The 16,749-nt window shown below is 52.2% G+C and overlaps 1 protein-coding gene across 13 annotated transcripts in view; it reads left to right on the forward strand.

The window, feature by feature from the left end:
* MSI2 (musashi RNA binding protein 2) overlaps nucleotides 1-16,749 on the forward strand; it is a 404,970-nt gene that overhangs the window by 314,719 nt on the left and 73,502 nt on the right. For all 13 annotated transcript variants that reach the window (XM_061390051.1, XM_061390056.1, XM_061390045.1 and 10 more), the window contains one exon: nucleotides 13,911-13,993. In XM_061390051.1, the coding sequence (XP_061246035.1) occupies nucleotides 13,911-13,993 (83 nt within the window). The remainder of the gene's footprint in view (nucleotides 1-13,910; nucleotides 13,994-16,749) is intronic.

A 16,749-nucleotide genomic window follows, 5' to 3' on the forward strand; every position in this document is an offset into this window, starting at 1 on the left:
TGTTAGCCCAGACCTAACTCAATTCTGAAAATGGAGCCTGGGGACCAGTATTTTTTAAATTTTTCCAAAGTGATTCTGATGTAAGAATCACGGTGGAGAATCAGTGTTCTAGATCAGTGCTTCTTTAATTTGCATAAAAATCACCCAGGGGATTTGTTGTAAGGCAGATTCGGATCCAGGGGGCCAGGGTGGGGCCCCGGACTCTGCATTGCCAGCAGGTTCCCAGGTGCCTGTGCTGCTGCTGCCGGGTGGGACGCCCTGAGTAGCCCATCTGTAGCCCGGGCTGGCCCCTGCCCAGCCTCTCCCCTCTCCCCTCCGTCCTCCCACTCCTCCGCGCTCTCTTGGCAGAGCTGCCCGCCCCTCCCAGGCTGCCTGGGCCGCTGGTCTCTGCTTCTCGGGAAGATCTGCCCTCCAGATGTTAAGGAGAGTTCCTTCACAGCCAGGAAAGGAAAAGCGGCCAGCCCCCAGCCCACGGTGGGTGAGGTGGGCGTCCCGTGCAGGGGCACCTCGGCGGGCAACCGCCCACCGCCACTCCAGGCAGGCTTTCCGTAGGCCTAGGGAGTCCTGGCGACATGGGCTGAGCTGCCCCCTCTGCGGGGGGCCCGGAGCTGGCGGCGGGCCCGGCGGGCATCCTGCCGGGGCTCCGTCAGTTGGGGCTGTTCTGAAAGCATGCCTCATCGTAAAAGTCCTGTAATTTGTGGCGGCGCTGAGAACCTGCTTCCAAGTAGTGGTTTTCTGATGGTGCTCTGGAACTTTCTCTAGGGCCAGTAGCCGTTCCTCGAGAACTTGCTGGAGGGAAGCGGTGGCAGGGCTTCTCTTGGGGCCCTCTCTGCATCCCGGGGAGAAGCGGGTCCTTTCAGCACAGGTCCTGTGGTTCCCGTGCGCGACCCCTCCCTGCTTTGTCTCCATCCGCTTCCTGTCCCGCCTCAATGCCTCCTGTCCCGCCTCAATGCCGGATGCCCGCTCGGGAACAGCCAGCAGGCCAGCTCCTGGCCCCGGAGCGGGCACAGCAGAGGTCAGGGTGCAGCTGTGCTCAGCCCGCTCGGGGCCTCCCTTTCAGAGATCAGCCCCTTTCTTTAAGCCTAACGTGATGTGGGGTGTTTTTAGGTAACGAGTTTGCGCAGGGATTACCAGGTGACTCGTTTACCTCTCCATTTCGAATCCGGTTCCCCCGACCTGTGACCATCTCTCCGACACATATCAAGTGAGTTTCAATACGTGAGGTTCCCGACAAAGGGCAAACGTGAGCGTGTGAAGATAGAGGTTGGGGTGGGGAAGAAGCCGTAAAAAGTCCGTTGCTTGTGGAAGAGGGTAGCTGACCCCTCACAGGTGTTTTCAAGCAAGGCTCCAGGCTGGCGAGGTCTTTTTTTTTTTTTTTAATTTCTCTGTTACGGAGGAGGATACTGAGGGTCAGAGTGACACAGCCAGTTGTTGCTGGAGCCAGGATTTGAGCCCAGATCTTCCTGGCTCCAGAGACTAAGAAGCCTGTCTCCACCCTAGCTCGGGAGGGACTTAAGGCGGACTGACACCCACTCTGAGCCTCCAGGTTGCTCCCTGTGTGGGTGGGGCTGAGGGTGGGAGTCAGACAGGCTGACAGAATTGAAACCCGCTCTTCTGCATTGCAGAAGGAAATGGCAACCCACTCCACTGTTCTTGCCTGGAGAATCCCAGGGACGGTGGAGCCTGGTGGGCTGCCGTCTATGGGGTCGCACAGAGTTGGACACGACTGAAGCGACTTAGCAGCAGCTGCAGCTTCAGGGGTAGAACCTAAGGGTTCCCACCCAGATGCCCGCCTCAGTGGGGAGGAGCTCCATCTCCCCTGAGCTAAGAAAGCCCCAGGTTTAGAAGCCTTGAAGGATAAGCTGCGGCCCGTGGAGCCCGCCAAAGCCCCCCAGCCCCCCAGGCGCTGCGGTTTCCGGAGCACCGCCCCACCCCCAGGCATCCCCGTGCCCTGCCCCAGCTGTGCGCGTGACCTCAGCCCCACCGCCCCGCACGGGCGCAGGCTGCCGCCGGCACCTTCTGCCAGGGTCCTGATCCCAGACCGCTGTCTAGCGGTTTAATTTGGTGAATTCACCACTGCGTCCCAGAGTTTATATTGGCACTTAACAGCAGTAATATGTGTCTCTCTCGCCAAGAACTGGCTATTTTCCCGACCAAGATGGAACACCACACACAAAAAATAGGTTTGTGAACTAATCTGCTGCTCTGACAAGTGTCATTCACAGAATCACTGCCGTGGAGCGCGCTCGGAATGAAATGAGGTTGGGGTTGTCTGGCCCGGATCACAGGTGCTTTTTCCCCCTCGCTTAACAAGAGTCTGGTATGAGAGGCCCTTTCGCTGCAGCCGCAGGCACTTTCAAATCACGCCATCAGTATTCACGGCAGATTTCTCTCTTAGAAAAATGGTTTGGGGGTGGTTAGCGGTCCCTCTCTCTCCCTCTGCCCCACCTGCTTCTGAATCTCTCTCCCTCCCTCCTTTTTTCCTTCCCTTCTCCCTTTCTTTTCAACTTCCCTCCCTCCCTTCCTGGGTGATTTTTTTTCCAGGCACACCCTCACCCTCATGGTAAAGCTGTCTATAAACTCATATAACTTCACAGATTCAGCGAGGTGCCCCTCACCAGTAAAACACACACACACACACATACATATATATATATATATATGTATATCTCCCATTGCCTGAATGCCTGTTTGGAATTCTAAAGTAGAGCTTAATTGCCTTCCTGTAAGGATTTGATTTGAGCAAACCACCGAGACCCCTGGGAATGGAAACAAGATCAGTCATTTACACTTTAGTGTGAAGCGGCCTCTACTCCTTTCCTGAGTCTCGGGGAGAGAAGCTTTGTTTTTGTCAGGATCCACCCCCTCCCTGCCTTGGACGAGGGCTGCCCTGGGGCTTTGAGGTCTAGCTGTCCACAAAAGAGACAGCAGAGCCTTTCCAGATCTGCCATCAGTCTCTCTGCACGTGAGAGAAGAGCCTGCAGATTCTTTTCTCATACAAAGTTCTTTTCTACCAAACTGTCTCCACTTGGCTCATCCTGAACGGGGAAGCATAAAGCAGAGTCAGACTTGGGGGAGCATCAGAATCCCCAGAGAGCCAGTTAAGATGCAGATTCCCGGGCCACACCCACAGCGCCCCCATTCAGAGGCAGACAGAGCCTGGGGGTCTGCATTTCTAACAAACCCCTCACCCAGCAGGAGACCACGAGGGCCACACTGAGAAACACTGGGTTAGGAGCACCGTTCACTTTCACCCCCAGCTTGGTTTATGGTCTCGGGACCTCCATAGATGGTCCTGAGCCTATGGTGGCCGGATGAAAAGCCTACTTGTACCGAAGCCTTAATGAAATGCTTGCTGGTTCACGGTCAGCATCCGACCTTTAGAAGGTTGATGCTCACATTTCAAGGTCAGGCATTGGCTAGAGCATCCTCAGGCAGAACGAGAAAGAAAAGCACCTTTCCAGTTGAGAAATTGGCTCCCCTCTGGCAAGTGGCACCCATGTGGCTTGATATTAATTTAGAGCGTCCGGTCTTGAGCAGCTCCTCGGCACTAGTTTGGAGGGAGAGTGTCGTTTCTGTCACATTGTCCCCCCCACACTTGAGATCGCTCCCTGCTCCGCCCCCACTCCCCTGGCCCCCGGAGGCGCAGGTGTGCGAGCTGGCTCGCCCAGCCCCTTCCCCTCCCGATGCAGCCTGTGCGGGGATACAGAGACGCGTGTCGATTTGCACCGATCCCGGCTCTGTGTGTGCGCCAGCCACTTGTAATTCCCCACAGCCCCAGCTAGCTCTGCACGGCAGCAAGAAATATGACCAGGCAAGTTGAGAAAATAAATTAAACTAAGTGTCAACTTTTCTTGTTTCTCTCCTCATTATTAAGAGATGGAATGGGGCTCGTTTATCAAGCAGGGGGAGAAATTAATTGACACGGCTTTAATATCATGATGTCTGGCGTGTCTGGTCACATTCCTTCATTTTTTGGAAAGGCATTTTATTATCGTTTACAGCAACCAGCTGCCAAACTACTGGTGTAAACGAGGCAGCAGGTGCATGAGTGACGCCCTGCGAAAGGACTGCAGTGCCGGCCCGAAAGGGGCGCAGCGGGGAGGAGAGGCCAGGTCAGAAAGGGCCCCCCGCCCCCCGGCCCAGAGAGGCAGCCTTTCGGCTCCTGGGCAGGGCAGAGAGAAGGGATGTCTGCAGACTGTCCGACCCATCACAGGCCCATTTGCCGGCCACAGAGGAGGGTAGTTGCAGGCCTCTGCCTCTGATGACCTCCTGGCCCTCACACCTTTGCTCTGACCAGCCATGAGGCCGAGTCCTGCATCCATCAAGGGTCAGCTTGCCTGGCCCCTGTTCTTGGTTCTTAACAAGGCCAGGGACTTGAGCGCTTTTCTGTTCATCCCTCCAGGGCGGCTGACTCTAAATTAGAGAGCCAGTTTGCTGCAAGAGGTGGCTGCTAGCATCTTCTTTGATGATGCAATCCCGTTTTCAGCAGCTCTGTGGTTGGGGTCTGGAGGAGTCCCTGCCCTGGGCCCATCCTTGGCCAGACTAGCTTAGGTGATGCTCTGGTTTTCTTGATAAAAGTGATCTTCGGGGTGTTGCTCTTAAAACTCTCGCTGTCCCCTGCACTATCTGTACGTTAAGGGCGTGTCCACACCAGAGCGTGCATGCTCAGCTGGCCGGGCCGGCACCGCTGTCTCTCCCGTGCTCTCCTGCTAGGTCCTGAGGCTGAGGGACTGTTGGCCGGTTTGTAGAGGGTCTCGCTGAGCAACGAGGGTGGGGCTCCAGACCCAGGTAGGACGTGTCGAGAACCCAGCAGATACTGGGTTTGGGGTAATCCACCTTCATGTGAAGGAAGGAGGCTGGGGTGGAATGAACACAGGCTTTCCCACCCCTGCTGTCTGACCCTTGAGTCTGTAAAGTAGGGACAACCATCCCTAATCCACCAGGGTCAGCGGGGGGCGGGGCGGGTGTGTGGTTGGTGAAGACGGAATTAAAGAAACTTGCTCAATAAACATAGTAAGCTTTCTCTTTTTATAATTATTGTTAGAATGTGGACTGGTAATAAATAACCACATTTAGGATACCAGACAGTAGATATGATCAAAGGAATTCCCATCCCTGGTTTGGTGGGAAGCGACCTGCTTATCTGCCTGAAATCCACAGAAGTGTTTGAGTGTGAGAGCAGACGGGCCTCCAGGTGGCGCTAGTGGTCAGGAACCCGCCCGCCAATGCAGGAGACATAAGAGACTCGGGTTCCATCCCCAGATCAGGAAGACCTCCTGGAGGAGGGCACGGCAACCCACCCCAGTATTCTTGCCTGGAGAATCCCATGGACAGAGGAGCCTGGCGGGCCTCAGCCCATAGGGTCGCAGAGTCGGACTCGACTGAAACAACCTCGCAGGCACACTCGTGAGAGCATCACACCCGGACGGTGGCCCCTCCTGCCCAGTACCTACGTCTGAAGGTGCTCAGGAAAGTAATGACAGCTCAGACTGGACTTCACTGGTGGCCGGGTAACAGGTAGCAAGTATCCCCAAGTGGCAGGCAGTCATTGGAAACGTATCCTTTCCTTTGGAAAGGCAGCTTGTTTTTCTCTTCGAATAGATCAGTCTTCTGAGTTACATTTGTTTAGGACAAACTCAAGGGCATGTGAAGCCACCAGGTCCCACCAGATAAGGGGCCTTCAGACCCTAGCCAAAGTTACCGGAAAACCTTTCCAAGGAGATGAAACCCATTTGCCAAACCTGCTGAAGCCCATAGACATGGCCCAGAAATGGTCTGAGTTGGGGGCAGGTTGGGCAGCCCGAGGTGAAGTGTCATCAGTGGACACACGGCTACCGTGCTGAAGCCCGCAGACCACCAGGGTTCGTGCCCCAGGCCTCCCCTTCTCGGGACCGTGGGGCCCCCAGACCAGCAGGGAGGAGTTGCAAAAGGAGCCAGGCATGACTCCTGGTCAGCTCCTGCTCTGGCTTCGGGGCCACGTGCCTGCGTGGAGGAGGTGTGTAACTGTGCCAAGCAGTTGAGCAAAATGATGATGGAGGAGGCTGCCCTGCCCCTCGCAGGGTTGCCTTGGGGACCAGGGAAGGTGATAACAGGAGAAGTTTTTTGAAACCAGAAAGTGCTGCCCACGCCCGGACCCAAGGGATTCGTATTTATCCTAGAAGCAGCCCACGGCTGCTTCTGCTTCCCACCAACTCTGGGTTATTAGCCAGAGAGGGAGGTTGCGTGGGTTATAAATACACTTGGGTACGCGTACCTTAAATTCCTCATGGGATACCCAGAATAAATTTGACAGTCTGGGTTTTTTTTTCTCTCTCATTTTTTTCCTCATTAACCAAGTGTGTTAACTCCTGACTTGCATTGATTTTCACTGAAGACACATTGGACACTGCGTGATTGCCTATTAGTGTTCATTGACCTATATGATAAGAGAAGAAAATTATTTTTGAGGCTAGGAGAAGGCCGTCCCCGTCTTTCCCTCCTGACCTAAAAAAGAATTCTCTGCAAGTTAGCTGTTGGCTGTTCCTCAGTGACTGCGTCTGGAGCAGGTCATTTTAATTGTGAGGCATCTTGTTCTCGGAGCTCTAGTCTTGTGTGTGTATGTTCGTGTGTGTTTACAGCTTTGTATTATTCAGGTGAATAGTCGGTGTTGTTCATTTGAATAAAAGAGGGAAAAAAAGGTTTGACTGTTAAACGCTTATCTCTTAAATAGAGCCTACTTGTTAGTTTCCATAATAGCTTCATTCAAGAGAATGCTGTAGAATTGCATTTTTAAATGCTCACTGCTACCCTATATATGTCTGTTTTTAAATCCCGTTTTGTTTGGGATTCACCTTCCCACCACCTTCCTTGTCCCAGTTTTGCTGACTCCTGGCATCCCTCAGAAGTGCGGGTAGGGTTAACATGGGGACTTGGAGAGAGGCAGGCAGGTATCCTTTGCTGATGACGAGGGAGAGGGTTTCTTTGGGGAACTATCCTGTTTTCCCCCAAATTTTGGCCCTGTGCCACTCTCCTTTCTAGGGATGGTGGCTGACGACTTTACATCCCTTGGGAAGGGCCTTCCCTGGTGGTCCAGTGGCTACGACGCTACGCATCCAGTGCAGGGGGCCTGGGTTCGATCCCTGGTCAGGGAAGTGGATCCCATATGCTGCAACTAAAAATCCCATATGCCCCAATGAAAAATCCCGTCTTCCACAATGAAGTTCAAAGATCCCACGTGCCACAATTAAGATCTGGCGCAGCCAAATTAACTAATTTTTGAAATGTTTTCTGGCTCTGGCATGGCACCTTCTTAGGACCAAGAGAGACTATGCCCTGAGCAGGGGTGTTCACAGCCGTTCCCCAGAGGGCCCTGCTGGCGTGAGAGCCCTCACAGACTCTGTATGTCCAAGTCCTTGCCCCGGCAGGGACCAGAGCAGGATCCCGGACGCAGGCCGGCCCAGCTCTGCTGACTCTCCATGAGACCAGAGCGGTGAAGGCACTCTCCTGGGGCACACAGCTCACTACCGGGCCCTCGCTTTTGAGCAAGGATAATTGCGTGTTTTTTCACCTGGCTGCTATGTGTCCGACGGACCTTCATGAGACTCCATTTCTGATTCTCTGCAAGGCTCTCTTTTGGAAAAAAATGACAGGGAAATAATCAGTCCTTCCCATTCGTTTTTTTTTTTTTTTTCTCCCTTATGTTCAAAAAAAAATTTATTTATAAAAAATACAATGGGATAGGTTTATGCTGAGAAATGCAGCAATAAATACTGTGGAAGAAAACAGAGCAATTCTACATTGGCACAAACAGGAAGGGCAAAGGCGCCCCCAGACTTCGATGTCCGCAGGCCAATTTTGTACACGTTCCTTTTGAAACGCCACTCAGAGAAGATCTCGTCAGCTTAGGTAAAAATAAGTACACATATAATCGCAAATGCACACTGGTCAGGACTTTATTTAAAAATTAGCAAACAATACTGTGGAAACATTGATACATAAATTTCTAAAATGCATCTTAAATTTAGTTGGCAAAAACCACATTTAGCTGTAAGCATGTTTAGTCTTCCATGTAGAAACGAGATACTAAACTGTAAAAAGAAACAAAAAAAAAATAACTTCCTATTGTTTGAGAATACCAGTTTTAAGCAGAGGACTATAAAAATGCATAGATTTTTAATGAAAGAGCTGACGGCACAGGGGTACTCCTCAGCCTCCTGAGTCTTATGTAGAATCTGTACATTCGGCAGACTGTTCAAAAGACTGCGATGCACTGAAAACAGTATGCTAAGTGAAATAAACCAGACACAGAAGAACAAATAGTGTATGATTCCAAGTCCATGAAGTGCCTAGAGTTGGTGAGTTCATGGAGAATAAATGTTACTGGGGGCTGTGGGAGGGAGGGAGAGACATTGCTTCAGGGCACAGAGTTCTGCTCTGGGAGGGGGAAGAGTTCTGGGGATGATAGTTCTGGAGAGTGGTGATGGTTGTGCAACATCATGAGTGAGCGAACGTCACCATCCTGTACACTTAAAAATAGCTAAAGTGGTACATTTTATGTTACGTTTATTTTACTCAGTAAAAAATTAATTTCAAAAATGGAAAAGGCTTGGACGCCAAAAAAAGGATTTTTCCCACCCACTGCCACATCCCTCCCAAATTTTTGACTTCCTTCTTCTGCCCTTCACACCTCAGGTTAACTTATTTTGTTGGGGAGGGCGCAGTGCTCACCACTGAGTCACTACTACTACTGCTGCTAAGTCGCTTCAGTCGTGTCTGACTCTGTGCGACCCCATAGATGGCAGCCCACCAGGCTCTGCCGTCCCTGGGATTCTCCAGGCAAGAACACTGGAGTGGGTTGCCATTTCCTTCTCCAATGCATGAAAGTGAAAAGTGAAAGTGAAGAGCTCAGTCGTGTCCAACCCTCAGTGACCCCATGGACTGCAGCCTACCAGGCTCCTCCATCCATGGGATTTTCCAGGCAAGAGTACTGGAGTGGATTGCCATTGCCTTCTCCAACTGAGTTGCTAATTCATTGTAAATGAGGATGCATCTGTAAGATAAAAATGATTATACGTTCAGGAATAACATTTATTGATAATTAAGTGTTTCGTTGCTTCTTTGCTTTCTCCAAATGGAATAAATAAATATTTTAGACATAATCAAGTTTGTTTTCTCTGTTTGGGCCAAACAGACATGGCTGTTGAAATGATATAGATCTTTAAAATACTGCAAATGAGTCTTGACATTGCTGAGTTGTGTTGAGTCCAAGGTACATAGGCTTGAAATCCAGACTCTCTCCTGTGATCAGGAAAACCAGTTTTGTGATACTCGAATTCTGAGTCCTTCGGGATTAGGGAAGGGACCAGCGGGGAGCCAGGATCTGAAGTGATGCTGTGTGTCTTCCCCTCCCTGCCCCGTGCAGCAGTCTGCATTTTAATTCCTGTCTCCCGCCTCCTCCGCACCTCTTCCTGTCTCTGGGCGGTGGCAGGGACTGGGAAATCGGGGCGACAGTGAGTCTGGAGTAGCGCTGGGCCAGGAGTTCTGATAGTTGCTGCGTGGTGGACCAGGCAGAAGTGGGGAAAAGCAGTTTCCTTGGCAGGGGACTGAACCCAGCGCTTCTAGGAGACTCGACTTACCTGGGCACCAGGTGACGTTAAACCAGTCTCCTCCAGCTCCTGGAGGGGTACCCTGGACGGGCACTGACCCACCTTCTTTTCCGGTGGCACAGATGGGCACGCCTCATTTGTCCACACTCTCCCACCTTCCATTCAAAGCGCGTGCCTGGTCTGGCTGGAGCGATCTCATGGGGCCCTTCTGCATGGGGGCGGCCAGAACCCACCACCTTGCTGTCTTAGCTCCAGTGGCTGCTGTGAGAAATGGCCGCCGACTGAGGGCTTCAAGCCACAGAAGTTCATTTTCACGGTTCTGGAGGCTGAAGTCTGAAATCAGAGCGTCAGGAGGACCACGTTCTCTCTGCAGGCTCTAGGGGCCGGCCTTCCCTCTCCCGGCTCCTGGGGGCTCCCGGCCTGCCTTGGCTGGCGGCCTCGTCCCTGCATGCCCTGCATCCGTCCTCACGAGCCGTCTCCCTCGGAGTCTCTCACCTCCCTCTCCACGGCACAGAACGCCTGCTGTTGGATGGCGGGCCACCCTAACAGTGGGGTGATCTCTTCTTGAGATTCTGAACTTACATTTGCAACAGCCTTTTTTCTAGATAACATCACATGCAGAGTTTCCAGGGGGTAGGATGTGGACCTACCTTTTGGGGGCCGCTGTTCATCCTGATTAGCAGCGGGGTTCTCTCCCTGCCTAAGAACTGGCCCATCCTGATGTGTTGAGGGTTTGCATGTCGCCTTGGTCTGAGTTTGGGCCAGAGGGGCGGCTTCAGAGACAGAGGAGACGCCAGAGTGACTCATGGACTAGATGTGAGGGTGGCAAGGGAGGGGGAGGCCCGTACAGGGAAGAAGTGGGAACCTCTGACCTGTCCCTTGAGAAGAGGGACGATCCAGCACGGTGCCTGGCACATGGGGAGCGGGTTTATGGCCGAGGAGGGCCCGAGTCGGTCTCGAGGGAAGGCCATGACGCCGGTTAGGCGGCCGCTCAGACCCTGGAGGAGCAGAAATGGCTTGTTCTGTCGTGCTCAGCCACCCGCTGCTGTGTGTTAGGGCCTCTGTGTGTCCTGGGGACCCAGAATGAGTAAGGCCCCTACCCAGCCCTTGTCCTCGAAGCCAGTCTAGAAGGTTCCTGCATCCTCTGCCGTGCCACCTCTCCCTCCCTTGGGGACCTTCTGAAGGCATGGCACCTTGGTCCCTTCTTCTAGGATCTGGGTTCCAGAAGCGTGGCCAGGAAGGGGATTAGCCTGAACGTCGCCAGCCTCCCTGTGCGTGCTGCAGCAGCTCCTGCCTGGATGAGAATGTTGTTGTTCAGTCGCTCAGTTGCGTCCAACACTTTGTGACCCCATGGACTGCAGCATGCCCGTCTCCTCTGTCCTTCACTATCTCCCAGAGTTTGTTCAAATTCATGTCCATTGAGTCGGTGGTGCTAACCATCGTTTCAGGCCCCTTTGAAGGGGGACTTGGGCAGCCATCACAACAAAGCCCAAAGAGAAATCATTCGGAGACTTACCTCTGGGTGTGGTCTCCTCCAGCGCTGTCTGTAACTGTGGGACCAAGGGCTAGAGAGAAGGCCAGTGTTGTAGCGCTCTCTGCAGGGACCTGGTTTAGAGCGGTGTATGGACCTGGTGAATTGTTTCCTGTTGGGCCTCATTTTAAACAAAATAACATTGTATCCAAAGACCCTGGGAGACACTTGCCAACTCTGACCCTGTGTGGCAAAGGCTTGTACTTGCCCCTCACGATGGGTCTCACCTCCAGCCTTACGTGTCTACAGTGGCCTGAGCTGAGCTGCATAGGCTGGAACACCGACCTAAGGGTATTTGGTGTCTGGTAATAAATTACATGGGCTTCCCTGATGGCTCAGACTGCACAGTGCAGGAGACCTGGGTTCGATCCCTGGGTAGGGAAGATCACCTGGAGGAGGGCATGGCAACCCACTCCATTATTCTTGCTTGGAGAATCCCATGGACAGAGGAGCCCTGTGGGCTACAGTCCATGGGGTCACAAAGGGTCAGACACAACTGAGTGACTGAGCACAGAGAGCATAGTAAATTACATAGCATCGTAAAGATTGTGATAGCTGATTCTGTGGTCATCCTTGCCCTCTGTTTTACTGGAGATTGAGAGCAGGGAGTGGCCTTTTCTATTCCTTCCCCAAGGAATCTTCCAGATCTCACGGGAGCTGGGATGTAGGTGTGCAGTGCCCGCAGCAGCCTGTTCTCCGCTGCTCCTTAAAAGATGGTTGGAGGTCAGGGAGAAGAGCGTCCTGAGAGATTTTCTGTCCACCTGGGATTTCTGGGGCCCAGAGGAGACACAGAAGCTTTAAAAGGGAGCATCTGTATGTGTACTCATGACAGGAAGCACTGATTATCATACTACTAAAACAGCTGTTCTGATTTTCGTGTTCCTGGTTGGTGTACACAGGCTTGTGTTAGGCCAGGCTCATAACTCTGGGGAGGATAGTGTCTTGGTCAGTTGAGCTGTTAGGAAGATCCCCTGGAAGAGGGCATGGCAACCCGCTCCAGTATTTGGGCTTCCCTAGTGGCTCAAACAGTAAAGAACCTGTCTGCAATGCAGGAGACCTGGGTTCGATCCCTGGGTTAGGAAGATCCCCTGGAGAAGGAAATGGCAAGCCACTCCAGTATTGTTGCCTGGAGAATCCCATGGACAGAGGAGTCTGGCAGGCTGCAGTCCATAAGGTCACACAGAGCTGGACACGACTGAAGCGACTTAGCACGCACATAGACTGGGAGGCTTACAAACAACAGAAATGTGTTTCTCATAATACTGGAGGCTGCAGGTCCACGATCAGGGCGTCAGCATGGTCAGGTTTTTGGTGACGGCCCTCTTCTGGTTTGCAAATGGATGTCTTATTGTGTCCTCCCAGGGCAGAGAGTGCAAGGAAGCAGGCTGCCTCGTGTTACATAAGTGCACTGATCCGTTCATGAGGCCTCCATCCTCGTGATCCAAACGTCTCCCAAAGGCCCCACCTCCTAACACCATCCCGCTGGGGTGGGATTTCAATACATGAATGTGGGGGAACACAAACATTGAGTCCATGAAGTTCTCCAGGCAAGAGTACTGGAGTGGGTTGCCATTCCCTTCTCCAGGGGATCTTCCCGACCCAAGGACTGAACCTGGGTCTCCTGCATCGTAGGCAGATTCTTTACCATCTGAGCCACCATTGACTGAGGAGCCTGGTGGGCTGTATAGCCCATGGGGTTGCAAAGAGCCGGACACGACTGAGCAACTAACAGGTTCACTTCCACTAAACATTGAGCCCGTAGCAGAGATTTGGGTTGTGACCCGAAAGGGTCCCAACATGCAGTCTCACCACCTTAGGCTGCAGGTGCAAACCTTGAGGCTTGACGGGGAGAAGGGGCTTCCCAGGAGGACACATATATTTGATGCAGAGTCAGGACTGGGATCCGGGTCTGTGGCCTCCCCATCAGGTTGCCTGCGCTCCTGCGTGCAGCCGCTGCGGCTTCATTTCATCCAGGGCGGGGTGCCATCCCATCCGTGGGTCTGTATGTCAAAGCGCAGCTTACCCAGTGGAGTCACAGATGGGGCAGCATGCTGAACCCTGTTGGGGGCGGGAGGAGAAGAAAGAGAGGGCAGGAGGGTGGCGAGAGGCACTCAGGATGCTGAGCAGTGGTCGGCTGCCAAAATTCTTCAGTGCAGCTTGTCTAGCAAAGCCGGCCTCCAGCCGAGTAAATACAGCAGATAGCTGACGGGCTGACAGCAGGCATCAAACAGTCTTAAACTGCACCAAATCCGCAGCGCTTTTGAAGCCACAGTAGAAAAAGGATGCCTGCGCAGAACAGAGGCCTGAGACTTTTAATCGTTTCTTCCAGGCCTCAGGATGTCCTGATGAGGTATTAGAGGAAGTAATTCAGGAAGAAAAGGACAAATAACCGCCTCCGTCTGGAGGCCGACCCGAGGGCTGGCCACTCCATCGAGAAAAGGGCGAGTGTGGCCCCGCGGTCATCTGCTGTCCCCGTCCCCCGCCCGCCCTCCTCCCGCCGGGAGCCCTGGGCTCTGACCCTTGTAAATAACAGACACGTAAATTTCCTGTTTGCTTCCGGGCAGATGTAAACCACATGTGCCCGCCGCATGGGGGTGAAATCATTAACTTTTCCTCACTGTTGGAAGGGTGCGCTGTACAAATTAGAAATCATTTCCTCAAGCTGGAGGCCTTACCCAGGGATCCATTCCCTGCCCTCCTCCCAGGAGCCTGGTCACCACCGCAGGACATCAAAGAAAGGGAACGGAACTCAACTTCTCCTCTCTGTCTTTTTTCCTTCCTTTCTCCTCTAGGGTTTGGCTTTGTCACTTTTGAGAATGAAGACGTTGTGGAGAAAGTCTGTGAGATTCATTTCCATGAAATCAATAATAAAATGGTAAGTTGGCGGGAAGGAAATCTAAAAAGGAGGGGATATAGATGTATATGTATAACTCATTCATTTTGCTGTACAGCAGAAACTAATATACTGTTGTAAAGCAGTTATACCTCAATAAAAATCAATGAAAAAATGGTAAGTTGGTAGGGGTTACATTGAAATGCCTCCCCTTCCCCCATATACACCCCTTATCCTACAGACTGCTGCAGCCTGGTCATGCTAGAAGGTACGCTGGGTGGGCGCAGGGACCACACTAAGAGTTCAGTTCTGTGAACAGCAGGAGTTGACAAGGTTTTTCTGTAAAGGATCAAATAGGATATATTTTCTGCTTTGCAGGCCGTACAACTGACTATCCAGCTACAAACCATCTAGAGACAATATATACAGGAATAAGCAGGGCTGTGTTTAATAAAGCTTTGTTTGTGACTTCCCTGGAGGTTCAGACAGTAAAACGTCTGTCTACAATGTCTAAGCTTTAAGGACACTAAAATTGAAATCTCGTAATTTTCACATCACAAATGTTTATTGATTAAGTGACTGACATTTAAAAATGTAAAAACTGGGGACTTCCTTGGCGGTCCAGTGGTTAAGACTTTGCCTTCCAGTGTACGGGGTGTGGGTTCAGTCCCTGGTCCGGGAGCTAAGATTCCACATGCCTCCAAAAAACAAAACATAAAACAGAAGCAATATTGTAACAAATTCAATAAAGACTTTAAAAATGGTTCACATTAAAAAAAAAGAATTCTTAAAAATGTAAAAACCATTCCTGACTCTGGGCCTCACAGAAGTGGCTGGGGGACTCAGATTTGACCTGCAAGTTTAAATTTGCCAACACCTGGTCTTGGTATGCATCTGCTGTTTAGCTTGGTTTTTGAGAGCTCTATCTTAGATATGAAGTATATTGCCCAAATTATCTATCTCTTCAGGCCCTGCTGGGTAATTAACATTCTCTCCTTCTGATCAGCTAGCGTGACCCTCATGATCGGTTGTTTTGGCCTCCTTTTGGCCTTCTAAAGTCCCTTTTCCTAGAGGACACGCTCGACTAGAAGCGTGTTGGATCATTGAAGTTTGGGTAGCAGACCGACCGCCCAGAGAAGTGGCCACCAGAGGGCGCCATACCATGTGCAGCTCAGGCATGACAGCTTGGAAGTCTAAACGCCTTTCTTCCAATTGAGTAGGTGGGTGAGAACCCCCTTCCTGTTGGCTCCAGAAAGATGGCAACCCAGCAGGTGTTTCTAGAGCCGTCAGCAGGTCCTGAGAGCCAGAACATTTAGAGCCAGCAGCACCTCCAGCCCCAAGAAAAGAGGGAGGGCGCGTATGTGTTCACTCACAGCTGTAACTTTGATATTCTCTTTCTTTAGTCAAAACATTCCTTGCTTCTGAAACATGCATTCAGATACACATTGTATATTGGTCTGATATGTGTTCACCAACTTTAAATTCAATAATAGAGCTTTTAGTGTGGATAAGATCAAAGCAATCTGCTTAGCATGTGGTTGCTACAGGCCTGATTCAATATTTGACTTGCTAATTTTTTCCCAGGGCACTAAAATAATATTGTTCGTATTGTTCCTAACAGTCATATGCATCTGAAATGAAAATACTGTTTCTTTGCATCCTGTGGGTTGGAGGCATCAGCTCAGGCATTGAAATGGTACCAGGCGGATGGGGGTGGAGAAATAACCGAGTTCCCCTCACGGGCTCCCACCCCCTCCCGCTGATCTCTCTCGGTAGGTCAGTACTTGCTGGTTTTTTTTTAAACTAGAGAGACGAGGCTTAAAAAGCAAGCTGCTTCTAGTGCCCGGAGGCCTTGTCTCTCTAGCCAGGCCAGCTATGGCCAGACTCCACTGAGGCCTGCCTGGGCACTGGGGGATGGGGAAGGGCCGCCCAAGGCACTGGCAGCCTCCAGCCCTGTGCTGCCAGGACTTCACGGTTCGTCGGGAAGGCCCTATGTCGCCTGGCAAGAGGCCTCGCGGTGCTGCCGCAGATGCATATGTGCAACCCTTCACCGTTGACTGGCTTGGCGACAAGCCTGAGACGCGGGCGGAAAGGGCTTCCTTCTCCCCACTGTTCTGTGGGGAGACAGAGGCCCAGGGGATATGCCCCCGGGCCCCCTGGGTAGGGAAGGTGCACAGGCCTTGGGGTATTGGCTACCAGGCAAGCTGTGCAGGCGATTATTTGGCTTGGAGGTGGGGAGGTGGACCCCCAGATGACACGGGGGACAATCAGAAGCTAGAGCTTCAGCCCCGGGTAACCTGCAGCCGTTTGTAGCCGTTGTCCGCCATCTGTCACGTTTGCCCCTTTCTTTTGCACCAGGGTGGAAGCCGACGGTGGCAGGTGCTGGTAATGGCGTGCAGAGTGTGAGGTCTCTGTTTTCTTTGGAATCTGGGGCTGGTTTTAAGAGAAGAAGCAAGAATGGAAATAGGCAAGAGGCATGAATCAGGGGCAGACAGGTCAGGATCACAGAAGCCAAGGGAGGCATCACTGTAGGTGCCCAGCGCAGACCCACCAGGTCCAGGCCCGAAGGGGGGACTTAGAGGTGCTGGACAGGGCAGCATTAGGTCACCTGGCTGAGCTCCAGTGTAACAGGAGGGCCTGTGCAGGGTTGACCCCACGAGCAAAAGCTCCAGGTTGGGCTTGATAAACATTAGCTCTTGCTGTGGTCCACAGTGCCATCAATGAAAGGACTTCTCCAGCAAGCTCCTGTCCTCGGAAGAAGGGTGGAATTTAAAGCACATTGGGAGAGGATTCCACAG

The sequence above is a fragment of the Bos javanicus genome, chromosome 19 (genome assembly GCF_032452875.1).
Source record: "Bos javanicus breed banteng chromosome 19, ARS-OSU_banteng_1.0, whole genome shotgun sequence".
Classification (NCBI taxonomy): domain Eukaryota; kingdom Metazoa; phylum Chordata; class Mammalia; order Artiodactyla; family Bovidae; genus Bos; species Bos javanicus.